The sequence below is a fragment of the Plectropomus leopardus genome, chromosome 12 (genome assembly GCF_026936395.1).
Source record: "Plectropomus leopardus strain MGB_pleo_1.0 chromosome 12, ASM2693639v1, whole genome shotgun sequence".
NCBI lineage: Eukaryota > Metazoa > Chordata > Actinopteri > Perciformes > Serranidae > Plectropomus > Plectropomus leopardus.
The window spans coordinates 21,596,602-21,611,419 of NC_142187.1; the positions used below are offsets into that span (position 1 = coordinate 21,596,602).

A 14,818-nucleotide genomic window follows, 5' to 3' on the forward strand; every position below is an offset into this window, starting at 1 on the left:
AGGGACAGTTCACCCACAAAATCAAAAAATCATATTGTTCCTACTCATAGAGTTATTTATCAGTCTAGATTGTTTTGGTGTGAGTTGTGAGTGAGTGTTGCCATAGAGATGTCTGCCTTCTCTTCAAGTACGTAATGTTACTACCACAAAATTTAAATAATAGCGCAGGCTATTATTGTAATAAATGACTGAACTCAACAGGTTTTTATTTGGGACAGCCATTTATATACCTCCTTTCACACAAAACTGTTACTCAGAAAAGATGGAAATACAATCAAATAGTTTATTTAAACCTTGTTTTTGCGTCTTTCTTGTTTACTTTGCCGGCATTAGTCTTCTTTGGTGCTCATGATTTCAAGTCAACTGAATGATTGAATTGTAGAGAATCTTACCAAGCCAACTATGTGAGTGGTACGTCCATATTAGCAAAAGTTTTACTGTCTGTATTTGTATGTGCGACATAAGCAACTAACTAACGTTATCTCCAGCAGGTAGCCAACAACCCTGTTTCAAACATCCCAAGAAGAAAGAAAATAGTTCCTGCTCACAACAAGGTCTGTGGATTATTTTGAGTAACCAGGTCATAATTTTTGGTAAGAGACATTATTAAGTTTTTTTTGTTTGTTTTTTTTTTGGTGCTTTCAGCACCACAAGCCAAGTGCCATATGGTTCCAATATATTCAAGAGAAATCAGACATCTCTACAGCCAATAACACCAACACTTTGTAACTTTCATTTAAACAATTTAGATAATAATAAACAGTTCTACCGGTAAGACGAAAAATATGAATTTTTGATTTGGGGGTGAACTGTCCCTTAAATTGCTTTTTCATAAACTACCACATATTATTTCCACATACACGTTCACTGAGTCCATTTATTCAATGTCAGCAGCCAAGCTTAGCCTTCCACATCCAGAGGAATCCATCTAATTTCGCACAATTGACTAACTGAGAACGACCTGCAGTATATCTCGAGGCCGTTATCTATTCTGGTTATGCTGTTGGGCAGAACTATGGTCCACAGACAATGTTATGTTGTTTTGTTGTTTGTTAGCCTCTGTGTGATAAATTCTATTGAGCAAAACCTCGACCTAAATTAATTTGAAATGGTCACAAGGCCAAGAAGAACAGCGAGTGTGTTGTGGTGTGTAGTAATATGGCAGCTATGAAAAACAGCTGACAGTGTAGTTAAAGACAATGACACCAGCTTTCACATTCAGCCAAAACATGTCACACATTTTTTTAGTGGATAAGCAGCAGGATATTTGGTAGTAATGATTTAAATTTGTAAATGTTATATCATTGAAACAACCGTATATGTATGGGCGAGTTGTGTATCCAAAGGTCTCTGGTTGCTGCTAGCTTTGCAAGAAATTCTTCAGGGCTGCGTCTCCTTTGCAGAAACACTTGACTTTTGTAGTGTATATAGCTGCATTCTTCTTGAGAGACCAGTGGGTGAAACTAAACTGTTGAATATGTTAATGAGCTCAGTTTCTCTTTCCTTTAAGATTTTGGGGACTTGAGGCAAGTGAGAGTGAAAGCCACACCTTTAAGTGGCCATTAACTTAATATTAGTGGTCACCAGTGCATGACATATCACGACATATAACATTAATGCACATCTTTTTGGACCGCTATCTCTGTACATTGCTTTTTATTTATTCATTTATTTATTTATTTTGATGAATCCATTTTGCTGTTTTTTAGTGCACTTTGACAGCATATTAGCATTCAGAGTTTAAATTTGTTTTATTATTATTTATTAAATTAAGTATCACTGCTCTATACTATAGCCAATGTTTCACATTCATGCTTAGCATATTCAATTTGAATAGTTACATTTTAAATATATTTTAAAATATTTAATTTTTTCTATATTTTAATATTAAATTAATTCAGTTTTCCTTGTCTATGCGCCAAAACCTCCACACTCCTTGAGTGTTAAAAACCACTTGGCAATCAAGCTTATTGAAATGCAAGCGCCAAATGCAATCACGGTTGTTTTCTTTTTTTCCCCAGAATTTACTTTAAGGCTTTCAAATCTCACATCACCATGTCATTTTTGCATTTAAGATTTTGTCCACTAAACACACCTTCATTGATTTACTGTCTGTGATTTTCATACACTTCATTAAAAAAGCCACCATGTGCCAAACTATCACACATCATGTAAACAGACAATGAGTCCTCCTTCCCTCCCTCTCTCGCTCTCATACTCAGATTCCTTTCATTCCAGCCAACCTTTCAGTCTAACGTACGAGCTGGGGAGTACATTTTTTAATGTCGTTCAGGACTCACGCCCATCGTCCCCCGGTGCCCGGGAAACAGGTAAAACCAGAGGTGCAGGAGATCTCGTCATGGCAGTAAGGGTTGGACGGGAACCCAACCTCTGCTACCACACAAAAAAAGGGATGGGCCGCTCAAAAAGTGACGTTAGGTTTGTGAATGTGTGATATGTGATTTCACCTTTGACCTAAATTGTGTCTGAGGGACACTTCTGAGATGAAATGATCAAATTCTTTTGGACTGGCACAAGGAGCATCTTTACTTTTTAACCATTGTGATATTTTTACATTTTTAATCTGAGGCTTTTTTAGTGAATAGTTTAGTCATCTTTGACAATATTTTTGATCCTCATGTGCTCATTAACTGGTTTTTCTTTGTCAAATAGTGGGGCCATTCACCCCTGGCTCTTGGTTTCTAATAACCAAGGCCTTTAACTCCATGACCCCATCCCCTTCACCACCATTGATGAGACAGTCCAATCACAAACAGGCTAAGTAAGGATAGGAAGGTGGAGTTAAGCACTGAAACAGGGCGTGGTCCTGAAACCAGCAAGCTCTGTAGTAGTGCTCCTGGGTTTAAATTGAGTTGAATGCTTCCAGTCCTATCTTAAGTGTCATAGCTGGCCACTCACTTTTACTCTTCACTCTCTCTCACTTTCTCTCTCTTGCTTCTTCCCACATTTTCTTACCTGTGAAACTTTCAGCTCTTCTTGGACTTTAAGCTGAGGATCACAGACGTTTGCTGGAGGCTCCCACCCACAGAGCCGCTCTGCATGCATCTGGTTTTCACCTGATCACCTCTCACTGCTGCTGCTGATCTGTTGGATCCTCTGGATTGAGTGCAGCCTGCCCTGGCTGTGCAGCACACACAGGAGTGAGTGCTGAGGACTTGTAGTCAGCCGGTGAGTCGCCTGTTACAAAAACAGCAAAGAAGCAGTTTCTGAGATCTGTCTGCGCTGCTCCTGAAAAAAACTGTTGATAATGTTTTTTTATGTTAAGTTGCTTTTGAATTGATCATGGTTAGACTGGTGTCTTTTGCTGGAAAACCTTCAACATTACAGTTCACTAAGGTTTATCTTAACTAAGACAGTAAAACATTCATCTGCTGCTTTAAATTAACTATGTCTTGTAGTTTTAGTCCCTGGAAATCTCTGATCGACTCCTATCTCAGTAGCTCAGTAGGCTAGGCTGGCTGGCTTTGCCTCACCTGTTTTACTTGCTCTGTTAGTCAGCATGAGAGTATTCATTGTCTCTGGACTGACAGCAGAAGTCAGATGTTTCACAATCCTTCATAGATTTCTTTTTTTAATAATGAATTATTGTTTTCTTTTTGATTTACTAAAGAAAAACTGAGGATTTCTAGCTTACATGCTTCACCTTGGATCAGGCAGAGAAAGGAGCTCCTGGTCCAGATTTCTCTGTGTATTTAGCTTGAAATAATGTACACGAGGGCACTCAGGGGTGTTTGATGAGCCTGTGCAGCTGTCTCCTGTTTGTTCAGTCAGTGGGAAAGCAGGTGGGCAGGTCGCTTTGTCGCTCACCTGCCCGGCTCAGCTTCATCTCCTGGTTTCTGACTTCTTCTCTTTGATTTTTTTCCCCCCAGTGGTTTAACAGGGGAAGAGACAAGCAGTCACCATGCTGCAGGAAGCTGTGTCAAACATTTTAGAATTGCACAGTTATATAATAGCGAGGACCGGTAAGTGTCTGCTACAGATTTACTATTTCTGCTTTGTGAAAATATGAATTATGGCATAACAGTAATAATAAAATACTGTAAAAATAATTTTAAAAAGAGCATTTTTGCTTTTGTCTTTCTTATACTACCCCCTCTATCTGCCTAAAACTTTGTCTTAACTGCATTTACAGTTGACCCTCCCAGGTGTGTGTGTGTGTGTGTGTGTGTGTGTGTGTGTGTGTGTCTGTGTGTGTGTGTGTGTGTGTGTGTGTGTGTGTTCATCATTTACACACCAAGACAACTCTGTAAAAAATTAAATAAATAAATAAACTTAAAAAGTTAGTGTCTTGGCAGCCTTGAATTTTTAAGTTGACTAAAATTGAAACGACAGGTGGAATCTTTACAAAATTACTTCAACTTGTCTTTTCAAATTCAGTCAACTTTAAATATTAAACTTTTCTGAAGTTAAAACAAATTATTTATTTTTACAGTTAATGAGAAATGTGTGATTTTGTTCTCCTCAGATGCCAGAGTTAAAGACTACCCACTGATGCAGGGCCCCATAAAGATGAATTTAATCCTGCTGAGTTATGTCATCATCTCAGTGTACATTGGGCCTCGCCTCATGACGAACCGCAAGCCCCTGCAACTCAAAACAGCTATGATTGTCTACAACCTCTGCATGGTTTTACTTAACGCCTACATAGTGTATGAGGTAAACCAAAAAAGTGACAAATTAGGTTATCTGCTGCATACAGTTCCCATTTCTTTATCAACCAGAGTGACTGTGAAATGTTAATAACTGCTGCTGATGTGTTTTTTGAAGTTCATGATGTCAGGATGGGCCACCACCTACACGTGGAGATGTGACCTCATCGACACCTCAAACAGCCCGGAGACTCTTCGGGTAAGCCTTCAGAGCAGAGGAGCTCGCACTACCTGTTGCGTCCTAAAAAAACTAAGCCTGAGAAATAAAGATTAGTTTGTAATTTCTTTTTAAATGTGATGTTTGACGTTCTTCTCCTCCTTCCCCCAGATGATCCGAGTGTCTTGGTTGTTTTATTTTTCAAAATACATCGAACTCCTTGACACAGTAAGGATGTTTTTCATCTCTACAGACATTCCTTTTGTTTATCAGTGACTTAATTTATTGTCTGAGTTTTTTTGCGACACATCTATCATGCATGTTACCTTCAGCATATTCTACTTTTTTTCTATTTGAGGTATTTTTTGTGCTGAGGAAGAAACAAAGCCAGATCACGTTTCTGCATGTATTTCATCACTCCTTCATGCCCTGGTCATGGTGGTGGGGCATCACACTGACTCCTGGTGAGCATAACATAAATGTCAAACACTTCATACATGCAATATATGATGCATAAGCCAATGATATAAGCCTTATAATGTCCTTAAATTACAGATGAGAGTCATTGTATCACTTTGCAATTAAGGAAATTAAAGCACAAAACAATAAATTGGGGAGATCACTCTACAGTTGCATGAAAATGTCTAATGAAACGCATAATTTTCTGTATTTTCCCCTCTCTAGCTGGAGGAATGGGCTGCTTCCATGCCATGGTAAATGCGGGCGTCCATGTCATCATGTACTTCTACTACCTACTATCTGCTGCAGGACCTCGCTTCCAGAAATTCCTGTGGTGGAAGAAATACATGACCGCCATTCAGCTTGTATGTCCCTTTTTAAAAACTATTTATTCATACACAGAAAAATGTTTTTTGGCATTGTACTTCAGAGGATTTCTACTGGGTCTCTCCCAGTAAACAAAACTGGACGAAGCTGAAGAAGCAGTAGAGAATATTATATAGTTCACTGCTGGTTCTTCAGCTTAATGTAGTTTATTATACTGGGGAAAGAACACATTAAAAAAGCCTACAGACGGTGTATTTACAGAGGATAACACATAACAGCAGTTGCTCTCAACCTTTTTGCATGTGCACATTAAAGTTTAATGAGGTTACGTATTGTGTTCCTCAGTAAGTGACAAAAAATGTAGGATCTGATTCGAGCTCAATGACTAAAAAAATAATCTCACCTAATATAACAAGTTTGTTTTGATCTCTTAACCTCTTGATGTTTGCTTGCTTTCCTCACTTCCGTTTTTCTTTATGTGCGCTGAGCTGAACTGCCAATCAGAGATTTCATTCACAAACAGGCTCCACTGTCTCCAATGCCAATTCAACATGCTGAATTGGCCAAAGAGCTGCAGAGAAATGCCGATTAGTGCCAATGGTGCGGGATGCACCGCAAAAACAAAAGTGAAAGACAGCCCAACAATGACCAACGGCGGACAGTCGGCTTGGTGTGTCAGGGCCCTAATGGTTCTAAAGGGTATATAGCATCATTTGACAAAGGCATTGTCTAACACCTTTAACAGATGGGTGCCATATAACACCAAAACAGGTTCCTTTGAGGCTTTGACACACCAAGCCGGCAGTTGGCCGTCGGTGAGCATCTGTCTCCCTTGTCCTTGTGACAAACTTTGGCTGTGCACCATTGGCCCTTGTTGGCTTTTTTAGCCAACTCAGCATGTTGAATCAGTGTCGGAAACGGCGGTGCCTGTGGGTGAATTAAGTCATGTGGTTTGGCAAAGCAACTCATGGGTTGTGTTTTTGTTCACTGGCGCAAGGAAAGCATGCTTTGTTCTTTCAATATTTGTTTGTGTTTTAATGTGCTAACTAGCCTTATGGTGGTATTCCGGTTTCCCTTTTCATGGTGTGTTCATGTGCAACTTTTTAGCTGAGACATGGTAACGTGAGACGACGCAACAGTTGGCTTTCATAGCAACTAGTTTGATGTCAGGTTGGTTTGTCTGGGCCTCTATAATTATGAGTCAAACAACTGCTGAAGGGTACAGTTTAGCACCATTTAGTTTTGGGTGTAATAACATGAATGTGATTTCATGGATGTGGGCTGGAATAAGAATCTATGCTTTTCATGTCATTTTACAGACACAGTTTGTTCTGGTCTCCGTTCACATCAGCCAGTACTACTTCATGGAAAAGTGTGACTACCAGGTTCCCCTGTGGATCCACCTGATCTGGATGTATGGCGTCTTTTTCTTCCTCCTCTTCTCCAACTTTTGGATACAGGCCTACATTAAGGGGAAGCGGCTTCCTACCACACAGGACAAGCCAAAACAGAACGGCTCAACCAGTGAACCCATCACTGTGGAGGCCAATGGGAAACACCTGGGGAACGGGAACGCACATAACTACACCAACGGCAAAATCGTTTTTGGCAAAGTAAAGGAAATCTGAGTTAGTGACTCTGGAAATGAGGAGGCGGCATACAAGGAGATACCTAGAGCTACCCCAAAATAATCATTCATATATAGTAGCATATTGGAACGGCACTGAATTCAGTATGTTACTTCTAAACTGCATACTTTCTATATAGTCTTTTCTTATATGCACACTTGGCGGGTTATGTGTTTTGGCAGTGATAAGTACTTGCCATATTGTGTTTGTTAATTGAAAACTACTAACTGTGATGAACACTGTATGAAGATTGGTGCTCATTTTGTCACTGATAGTATTCTTCACGTCAGGCTTGGCCAACACATGCGTGACCTACACTGCTGTTTGTCTGTTGCTCGGGAGTATCACACAGTTTCCACTGAAGACCAGCACATATAAATAACTGCTACAAAGTTGATACCAAAACAAAGCTTTCATTGTAAATGTCAAACATTTAGTTTATTTGTGTTTTTATTTATCTTTTGAAATAAAAAAAATGTTTTTTAGATAAAGGTCTTTGTCATTTGAAAAGCAGTCATGGTGTGCACTTTGTAAGGAACATGCCACACCTCCATTTTTCAATTTTAAGAATTGTGGAAAAGAAATGTTATACTGTATATTACAGTATTGATGCATTTTGCATTTTTGCATAATTAGGTAGTGACATACACTGTTATTTTAATCCATTATGAATTTTACAACAATGTATGTTCTACTCTCTCAGCACACTGCATGAAGTTAATAGAAAGTACTTTCCATTTAATCAGATTTAGGTAAGAGAAAGTACACTGTTTGTGAATATCACTGCAGAATGTATATAGTGAATGATAAACCAACCAGTGTTTTTACTGCTTTTGTTCATTACTCATGTGCACTGATGACAGTTGAAGTGTGATCTAATTTTGAAGCACTGCCTCTTAAAAGTTGGATCTAATATTTGCTACGAAAAACACACAGTAATGGATGTTTAGCTGCATCCAGGAGCTGTTTGTTACAGTTAACCTCACAATGTTCAATAGATTAACCTGTTTGTTTAAAGCAGAAATAAAAACTCTGTAAATGTATTGTAATTTTTCAGTTTTTAAATGTTTTACCTAAGAAGTTAAGTAATTCTATTATTAGATTGATTTTTTTTTTTTTTAAATGTTCTGCAGCAGGTGGATAGTGGCATCCCAAGAGGGGCAAACTGCTGAAAACCTGTCAACTGTCTGAATTCATTACTTATTGTGAATGTTCAGTGATATTTTGTGTTTAGCTTTGAATACTTTTATTTTGATAAAGTCATCTGATAGTAATGCACATGAGTTTGGATCTGCAGCATAAAAGACTCGATTATAGCAAATCATGCACACAAAGTAAATGTGTTGCTTAAATTGTGACTGGTTAACAAATTGAAATGAAAATTAAATGAAATGAGCAAGAGGTGATACGTTTAATTGTAATTGTGGAAGTTAACACCTTAAACTTCAGTTAAAAGCAATAGATCTGTTGCATGTTTCAGCAAGACTTCAGACACAGAGGATACTGATTTCCTCAGAGGAACCAGGTTCAGAGTGGCAGCTTCTGAGGAAACAGTAAAGGTTGTGTCTAGATGATAACCTCAGGCGACATTTCATGTTCTATGTTTCAAGGGATCATTTTCACCATGACCACTATTTAACCTAACCAGGCATTAAACGTGGCCTTGCCACACCATAAAACAGCAAGACAAGAGTATTTTTGAAGTGGCTTGTGAGAGTTTCACAAATCTAGAATTACCATTTAGCCATGACCTACATGATCCATGTGAAATTTAAACTAAGCTAATGGCAGTGCAACATTTGTAGGATAAACAGACTCTTCTTTTTGGCCAGGTGTCTGATAAAGTCAGTGATGGAGATGACGGTAAACACAATATACATTTTGAATTAATTAAATATGCCCTGCATTTTGAGACATGGCAGCACAAACACATGCCAATTATCCAGCAGAAGCAAATTAGGTAATCAAATCATTTATTGATAACACAGTACACTGTATACAATGCATATTGACTATAAAATAAGTCAAGTAAAAGGTCAGAAATACACTAACACTTAGCAAACCTGTATAAACAATTGAGACCATCAACCCATCACACCATCCCTATGAGCAGTAAGTTGCCAGTTACAGCTAAATCACCTGGTAGAAATCTTTATTATGGATTAAATAAAACATTTGCACATAGCTCATTAAACATAGACCAAAAAACTCCTCAAAAGTCATGACAAAGCAAATTATCTGATTGACTGATGAATGACGCTGCTGGTTGATTTGACCAGCTTGTCTTTGGCCTTCTTCTTCACAGGATCTATTTCAAAGCTCTTCCACAGGCGGATCGTCTCATCTCCAGCAACAGTCACAACGGTAGAGCAGTCTGGGCTCAGACCCAAACTGAGAACTCTATCCTCGTGGCCTAAAATAAAAAACATTGATGTTTTTAGACCCGCAAAAAGTACAAAGTAGAGCAGACATTCAGTTGTTTCCTTTAAAATTATGAAACTGAACAAGTGTCAAGCAAGTGATACTTACCGTTTAGCTCTGCAACCTTGGTGAGAGCGGGGTACTTCCAGATAACGACATTGTTGTGGGCATATCCATGGGCAGAGACCAGCTCCTTGTAGTTGGGTGCAAACACCAGTGACGAGATCTGTACGGCAAAGTCATGATGTTTGATTTGGGAAAAGACCGATGACGACACCTCCAAGTTAATTTCATTATTTTAAAGTTAAAATGAAAGAAGTATCTCACTGCTGGAAAGATTGTCCTTTTATAAGGACTGGGCTGTCTACAGATACAGACTTAACTACTTTTGAAATCTGTGCTATATGACCAGAGAAAATTGCAGAAAAGTGCTGGCATTCATTTTTGCTCCAAAGGCAGAAAACCTACCAAATTCACAGGGACACACTTAAAAAAAAAAACAAAAAAACAACACCATAATCTAGGTTCATATTTGATTTCATATTTCACTGCTTAGTTTTATCGTTTGATCCTGGTTTTTACAATACAGGAACAGCTTGGCACACTTCCTGCTCTAGTTCTCGTATTACAGCTGGACAGTGCACTAAAATATGTTGCTGAAGAAAGTTTCACAGTTTGATCCAAGTTTTAGCTAGAGAGGTGATTTCTGCTCTCGATCTGGTGGTATACTCTTTGTGTCTTGTGGTCGCCAGCATTCAAAAATGTGTAAGCACAACCTGTGGCTAGAGCAAAAGCCCTGGAGCCAGAAAAGAAACAGGCAGATTTGAGCAGGGAAATCTGGGTGCTGGTAAGAGAGAGTGAAGTTTACACCTTAGTCAACTTACACATACTATCCACAGAGTTATGATGCAAAGCAGCTCCAAAAATAGAAAAAAAAAGTACACTAAAAAAGTTACACTGAAAGTTAGTAAAAGAAAACTCAAACCCCATGTTTTTTTAAATAAATCACATAAATTTGCGTAGGGATCAAAGGGTTAAATTTTTGTGAAAGGTTTTTGAAAGCAGCACAAGAAAAGTGATGCCGCTCCAGATTTCAAAAGGTTCAGATTTGCGAAGCTTCCCTTCAAGTACATTTTGGTTGAGGATAAGAAATCAGGGGGTCTAGCAGTGTGTAGGTACCTGGGACTGAGTGTCGAGTGAACTGATGCAGGAGCCGCTGTTGACATTCCAGATACGGATGTGACGGTCACTGGTACCACCTCCAGATGCGAGTACATTTGGCTGCCATGGACACCAGGCCAAAGCCTTGAAAAAACACATCCAAAAGTGATTATAAAGTTTTACACAGTCTGCAACAGATTCTGTTTTCTAGTACAAATTTAAAAGGTACTCACTTTGACAGCTCCTTGATGTTCACTCCAGCAGTGGACAGACTGGTTGGGGCTGCCGTCCTGCACGCGGGGCCACACATAAACCAAGTTGTCGTTGCCTCCACTGGCCAGGTAACGCCCGTCAGGGGACCACTGGAGCCCACACACCTCCTGAGAGTGACCACTGAGTGTGAAAATGTGGTGGTCTGCCACCCTGACATCATGATGGTGGATGTGTCCTGATCTTGAACCACTAGGAGGAAGACACAAAAATATATATTTGAGTCGGACAAAAACACCACTGGTATTGCTTGTACGTTCCTGTCTTTTGTACAAGATGCACAGACAACTGTACCTGGAGAGAATATGGTCGTTCCAGCTCAGACTCCCGACTCTAGCCGTGTGGCTGGCCATGCTGCGTAGACGCTTCTGGTTGTCGACGTCCCACAACTAAGAAAACAAAAACACACCATCAAAAACCAAAAGGAAGCAGTTGTTTAAGTGCTTTCTGTCCATATCAACTAAGGTGATGTATTCATCTGACCTGTACTTTGCAGTCACTGGTGCCAATTGCGAGGTAGCTTCCCTCTTTGGTCCAGGACAGGGAGCAGATGTAGTCCTCCTCACGCTCCAACTTCATGAGAAGAGTGATGTCTCCTTGAGTGGCATCCCACAGGTAAACACTGTTGTGAAGCGCGACAGCCAGAACATTTCGACTGCTCCAGTCAAGCAGATTCAAATCTGGGAGTGAAAGGGTCAAATGAATGCTCGCTGAGTGTAAAGGATTGCCTTTGTGTGCAAAGATCAAATATTTATGTCTAAACTCTTTATTTAGCATAAAGGTTAATGTTGTGTTCAATTTCCACTCAGTGGGTTGCTTTGTCCAACTTACAGAAATCGTTTCGAAGCTCAGGAGCATCCAGGATTCTGTCGGGGGTTGAAGATATGTATCTCGTCTTTTTGACAGAAGCAGGAGTTGCACCCTGACTGTAGAGGACCTTCAAGTTGTTTTGATAGCCTGAAAATTAACAAATATTATATGTAGATTTGTTTGATTTCATTCATGTATTTTATTCTCTACCATGCACACAAACATGCTCCCCAACCTCATGGCTTTACAAGATATTACAATATTGTTGTAATAATATCAATACAGAACACATTTTATCTTACTGCTCACTCCTTAAATAAAATACTAAGTTTTCTGTCCCAGGCCCAGGAAAAAAAAGTCTGACACAAAAATGTTTCCCCTACTAAAATATGACTCATTTTTTTATGACCATCCACACAAAAAAACTACATGAATGTCATTTTACTGAAAAGCTTATATCGTCATAGGCAGGATAATTAAACAAAAATAAACCTCATTCTCGATTTGCCTGTTAAAAATCAGTCTGTCCTGCTCTTGAGTGGCATTAAACAAAACTGTCTCCAAGGTTAACTAATATTCCTTAATCTAATTGTGCACATAGGGACATTTATATTTTTCTTAAATTAGACTTCACACAAGGTTCTACACCAGACCTGTTCTTTATAAGAGTGAGTTCCTCATTTAGATAATATTTCTATATTTGTGCAATGTACTATCTTGCCAAATTGATCCTTACCTTCTGGAGCGTTCAGCGGCTTCCCTCCAAGGTGCAGGATCTTTGCATCTTCAATGTTGTATCCATTTAGTGACATGGACCAGGCTTTCTGGCTTTCCTTTAAAGACACACAGCCTTGATCAGCTACAGCTTACGGCGAGCTAGATTTAAGACTTTTTTTCATGCCACTCAGAATTAAGTTTAAGACTTGGCTTTATTTTTTTTCATCCAGTGAAAAAAGTTGAATTATCTACATCAAATGCTGGAAAAATAACTTTTTAGAGTGGCACACATGGAACACCATGAACATATAATATTATAATAAAGATATCTATTTAGTTTACCAACAGAAGTGGGAAATATCTTGCAATTCTGGGCTTTTTTTCTGAACGATTTTGTGTTTCTCAATCTGCATGTGAGATTTCATTGCTTGGATTCCCGTCACAATAAGTTTAAGAAAGTAATTAATTAAATTATTTAACAAAAAAAAAAAAGATGTTACCAATTATTTTGAGATCTACAATGCAACATCAGAAAAAGCAAGATTAATACTTCCCATGTCTGAGCATCTGAGATTTTTGAAAAAGTAATGTAATACAAATTAAGGCTTTATTGTTAGATTAATCACTTCAATGCCTTGTAAAACTTTAAGGATCCACAGGAACCCCGGCCTTAGCCCTTTGAAACATGAGCAAACTGATTTGATTTTTCTCAGTAACACGAAGAGAAGGCAATGAGCAACTTAACACATGGGCCAAAAATTTGCAAGTTATGAGAAAATTACATGGAAATAAGCAAAAAAAAAAAGTGTATTTTTTTTCTGTAACAATCTAAAAAAAACACAATCATAGTAATTATAAATAAACATTTCTTGATATTTTAACATCTTTTAAATTCAGGCCTTAAAAAAAGTTCTAATATTCAGGCCATTTACTTGTCAGCTTCTGCTTATTTCTTGCAGTTTGTGGATTGCTTTTGTCTTTGAAAGAAATCAAATAATTTTGTTCAGGTTTCAAAGAGTTTAATAGTTTGTCAAAGTTTTCTGAATACAGCAAAAGAAAACTGATGTCCATCCAGGTTTCAAATGGTTAATCAATACATCTGTAGTTCACTGAAGGATTATCTGGATATGTATCAATATAATAACTTACTGATGATCCTGCTGCGTTGTTAGTGTCCACGGGCTCGTTCTCCTTTGTGAGCAGGAAACTGGCCACATCCATTTGTTTGCTGTTTCTGACTGGGATGAAGCGGTCGCCCCCCATCTTAGAGGGTGTTTGTTTTTTGTTTTTGCCTGTGATAGAAGAAATATCCCAGCGGTTAACATTTGCAGAGATGTCATTGCAGAGCTTAAGGTGAATACGATGGACACACATTACCAGGTGTTTTGCTGGGCGTTTTTGATGAACTGAGCGACACATTGGCAGATTTTCCCGGAGACAACCCCGATGTGTTTGATGAGCTGGCCTTTCTCTGCCACCTCGCGATGGGAGCGTTTGTGATGGGCATATCCAGCTTTAAAATACTGTGGATGTCGTTCTCAAACCCAAACTGCGCCATTTTATCCACGTTTCACGACAACAACCTGTATTACATCAGGGCAAACAAAAAATAAGCGTTCATTTGGTGAGCAAAAGTAAATAGCTAACATGAACGTTAGCTCACAGCCAGGCATCGCATGCTAACAGCAGGACCTCACGGTTAACGTTAGCAATACTTTTGCAGCAGCTATGAGCCAACAACTTAATTTAATTAGGAAGAAAGTGTGTCAATGAGTCGTCCCACATCAGCCAAACTAATCTGACATTAAATTTAAGTATAAAGAATGACCTAGCTAACAGTAGCTAAGATAAAAGAAACGAAAACAACTTTTCCTTCTACCTAAAGTAAACGGGCACAAGTTAGCATTCGCTTTAGTAGCATTTAACCACTTTAAAACGTTCAATTACCGTTTAAAGACACTTTCAAAACTTAAACAAATGTCCTCACCTCTTCACAAAACGTGGCATACACAGGAGCAGCACTGAGCTTCCTCTCTCTCTAAAGTTTGAATTTCGTGACGATGAAGCCACACGGTTTAAATGCCAGAATGCGCTCCTGCAATTGGTTCGTTCAAGGAGCTGCCATGGTAACGCTTACGAATGCGGTGATGTGATTGGTGGAGGGAACTTCCGACGGATCAACGTCTGAACACCTTCCG

General features: G+C 38.9%; 2 protein-coding genes across 3 annotated transcripts; one reads left to right on the top strand and one right to left on the bottom strand.

Moving 5' to 3' along the window:
- The first annotated feature begins 2,832 nt into the window (after positions 1 to 2,832).
- elovl1a (ELOVL fatty acid elongase 1a) lies at positions 2,833 to 8,284 on the top strand. The gene is made up of 8 exons (XM_042498399.2): positions 2,833 to 3,189; positions 3,891 to 3,983; positions 4,487 to 4,677; positions 4,789 to 4,869; positions 4,999 to 5,055; positions 5,186 to 5,291; positions 5,512 to 5,651; positions 6,933 to 8,284. The coding sequence occupies exons 2-8, from the start codon at positions 3,923 to 3,925 to the stop codon at positions 7,239 to 7,241; spliced, it is 945 nt and encodes a 314-aa protein (XP_042354333.2). The 5' UTR covers positions 2,833 to 3,189; positions 3,891 to 3,922; the 3' UTR covers positions 7,242 to 8,284.
- Positions 8,285 to 9,197: 913 nt separating this feature from the next.
- On the bottom strand, positions 9,198 to 14,751 carry cdc20 (cell division cycle 20 homolog). 2 transcript variants are annotated; one of them, XM_042497950.2, is made up of 11 exons: positions 14,608 to 14,751; positions 13,998 to 14,203; positions 13,770 to 13,912; positions 12,640 to 12,736; positions 11,925 to 12,050; positions 11,577 to 11,773; positions 11,388 to 11,482; positions 11,057 to 11,285; positions 10,842 to 10,967; positions 9,771 to 9,888; positions 9,198 to 9,654 (listed from the first exon to the last, which is right to left on the bottom strand). In XM_042497950.2, the coding sequence occupies exons 2-11, from the start codon at positions 14,176 to 14,178 to the stop codon at positions 9,476 to 9,478; spliced, it is 1,491 nt and encodes a 496-aa protein (XP_042353884.1). In that variant the 5' UTR covers positions 14,179 to 14,203; positions 14,608 to 14,751; the 3' UTR covers positions 9,198 to 9,475. The 2 variants fall into 2 exon arrangements, with proteins under 2 accessions (XP_042353884.1, XP_042353883.1); XM_042497949.2 differs by having other exon boundaries at positions 11,057 to 11,482.
- Between the last annotated feature and the right edge of the window lie 67 nt (positions 14,752 to 14,818).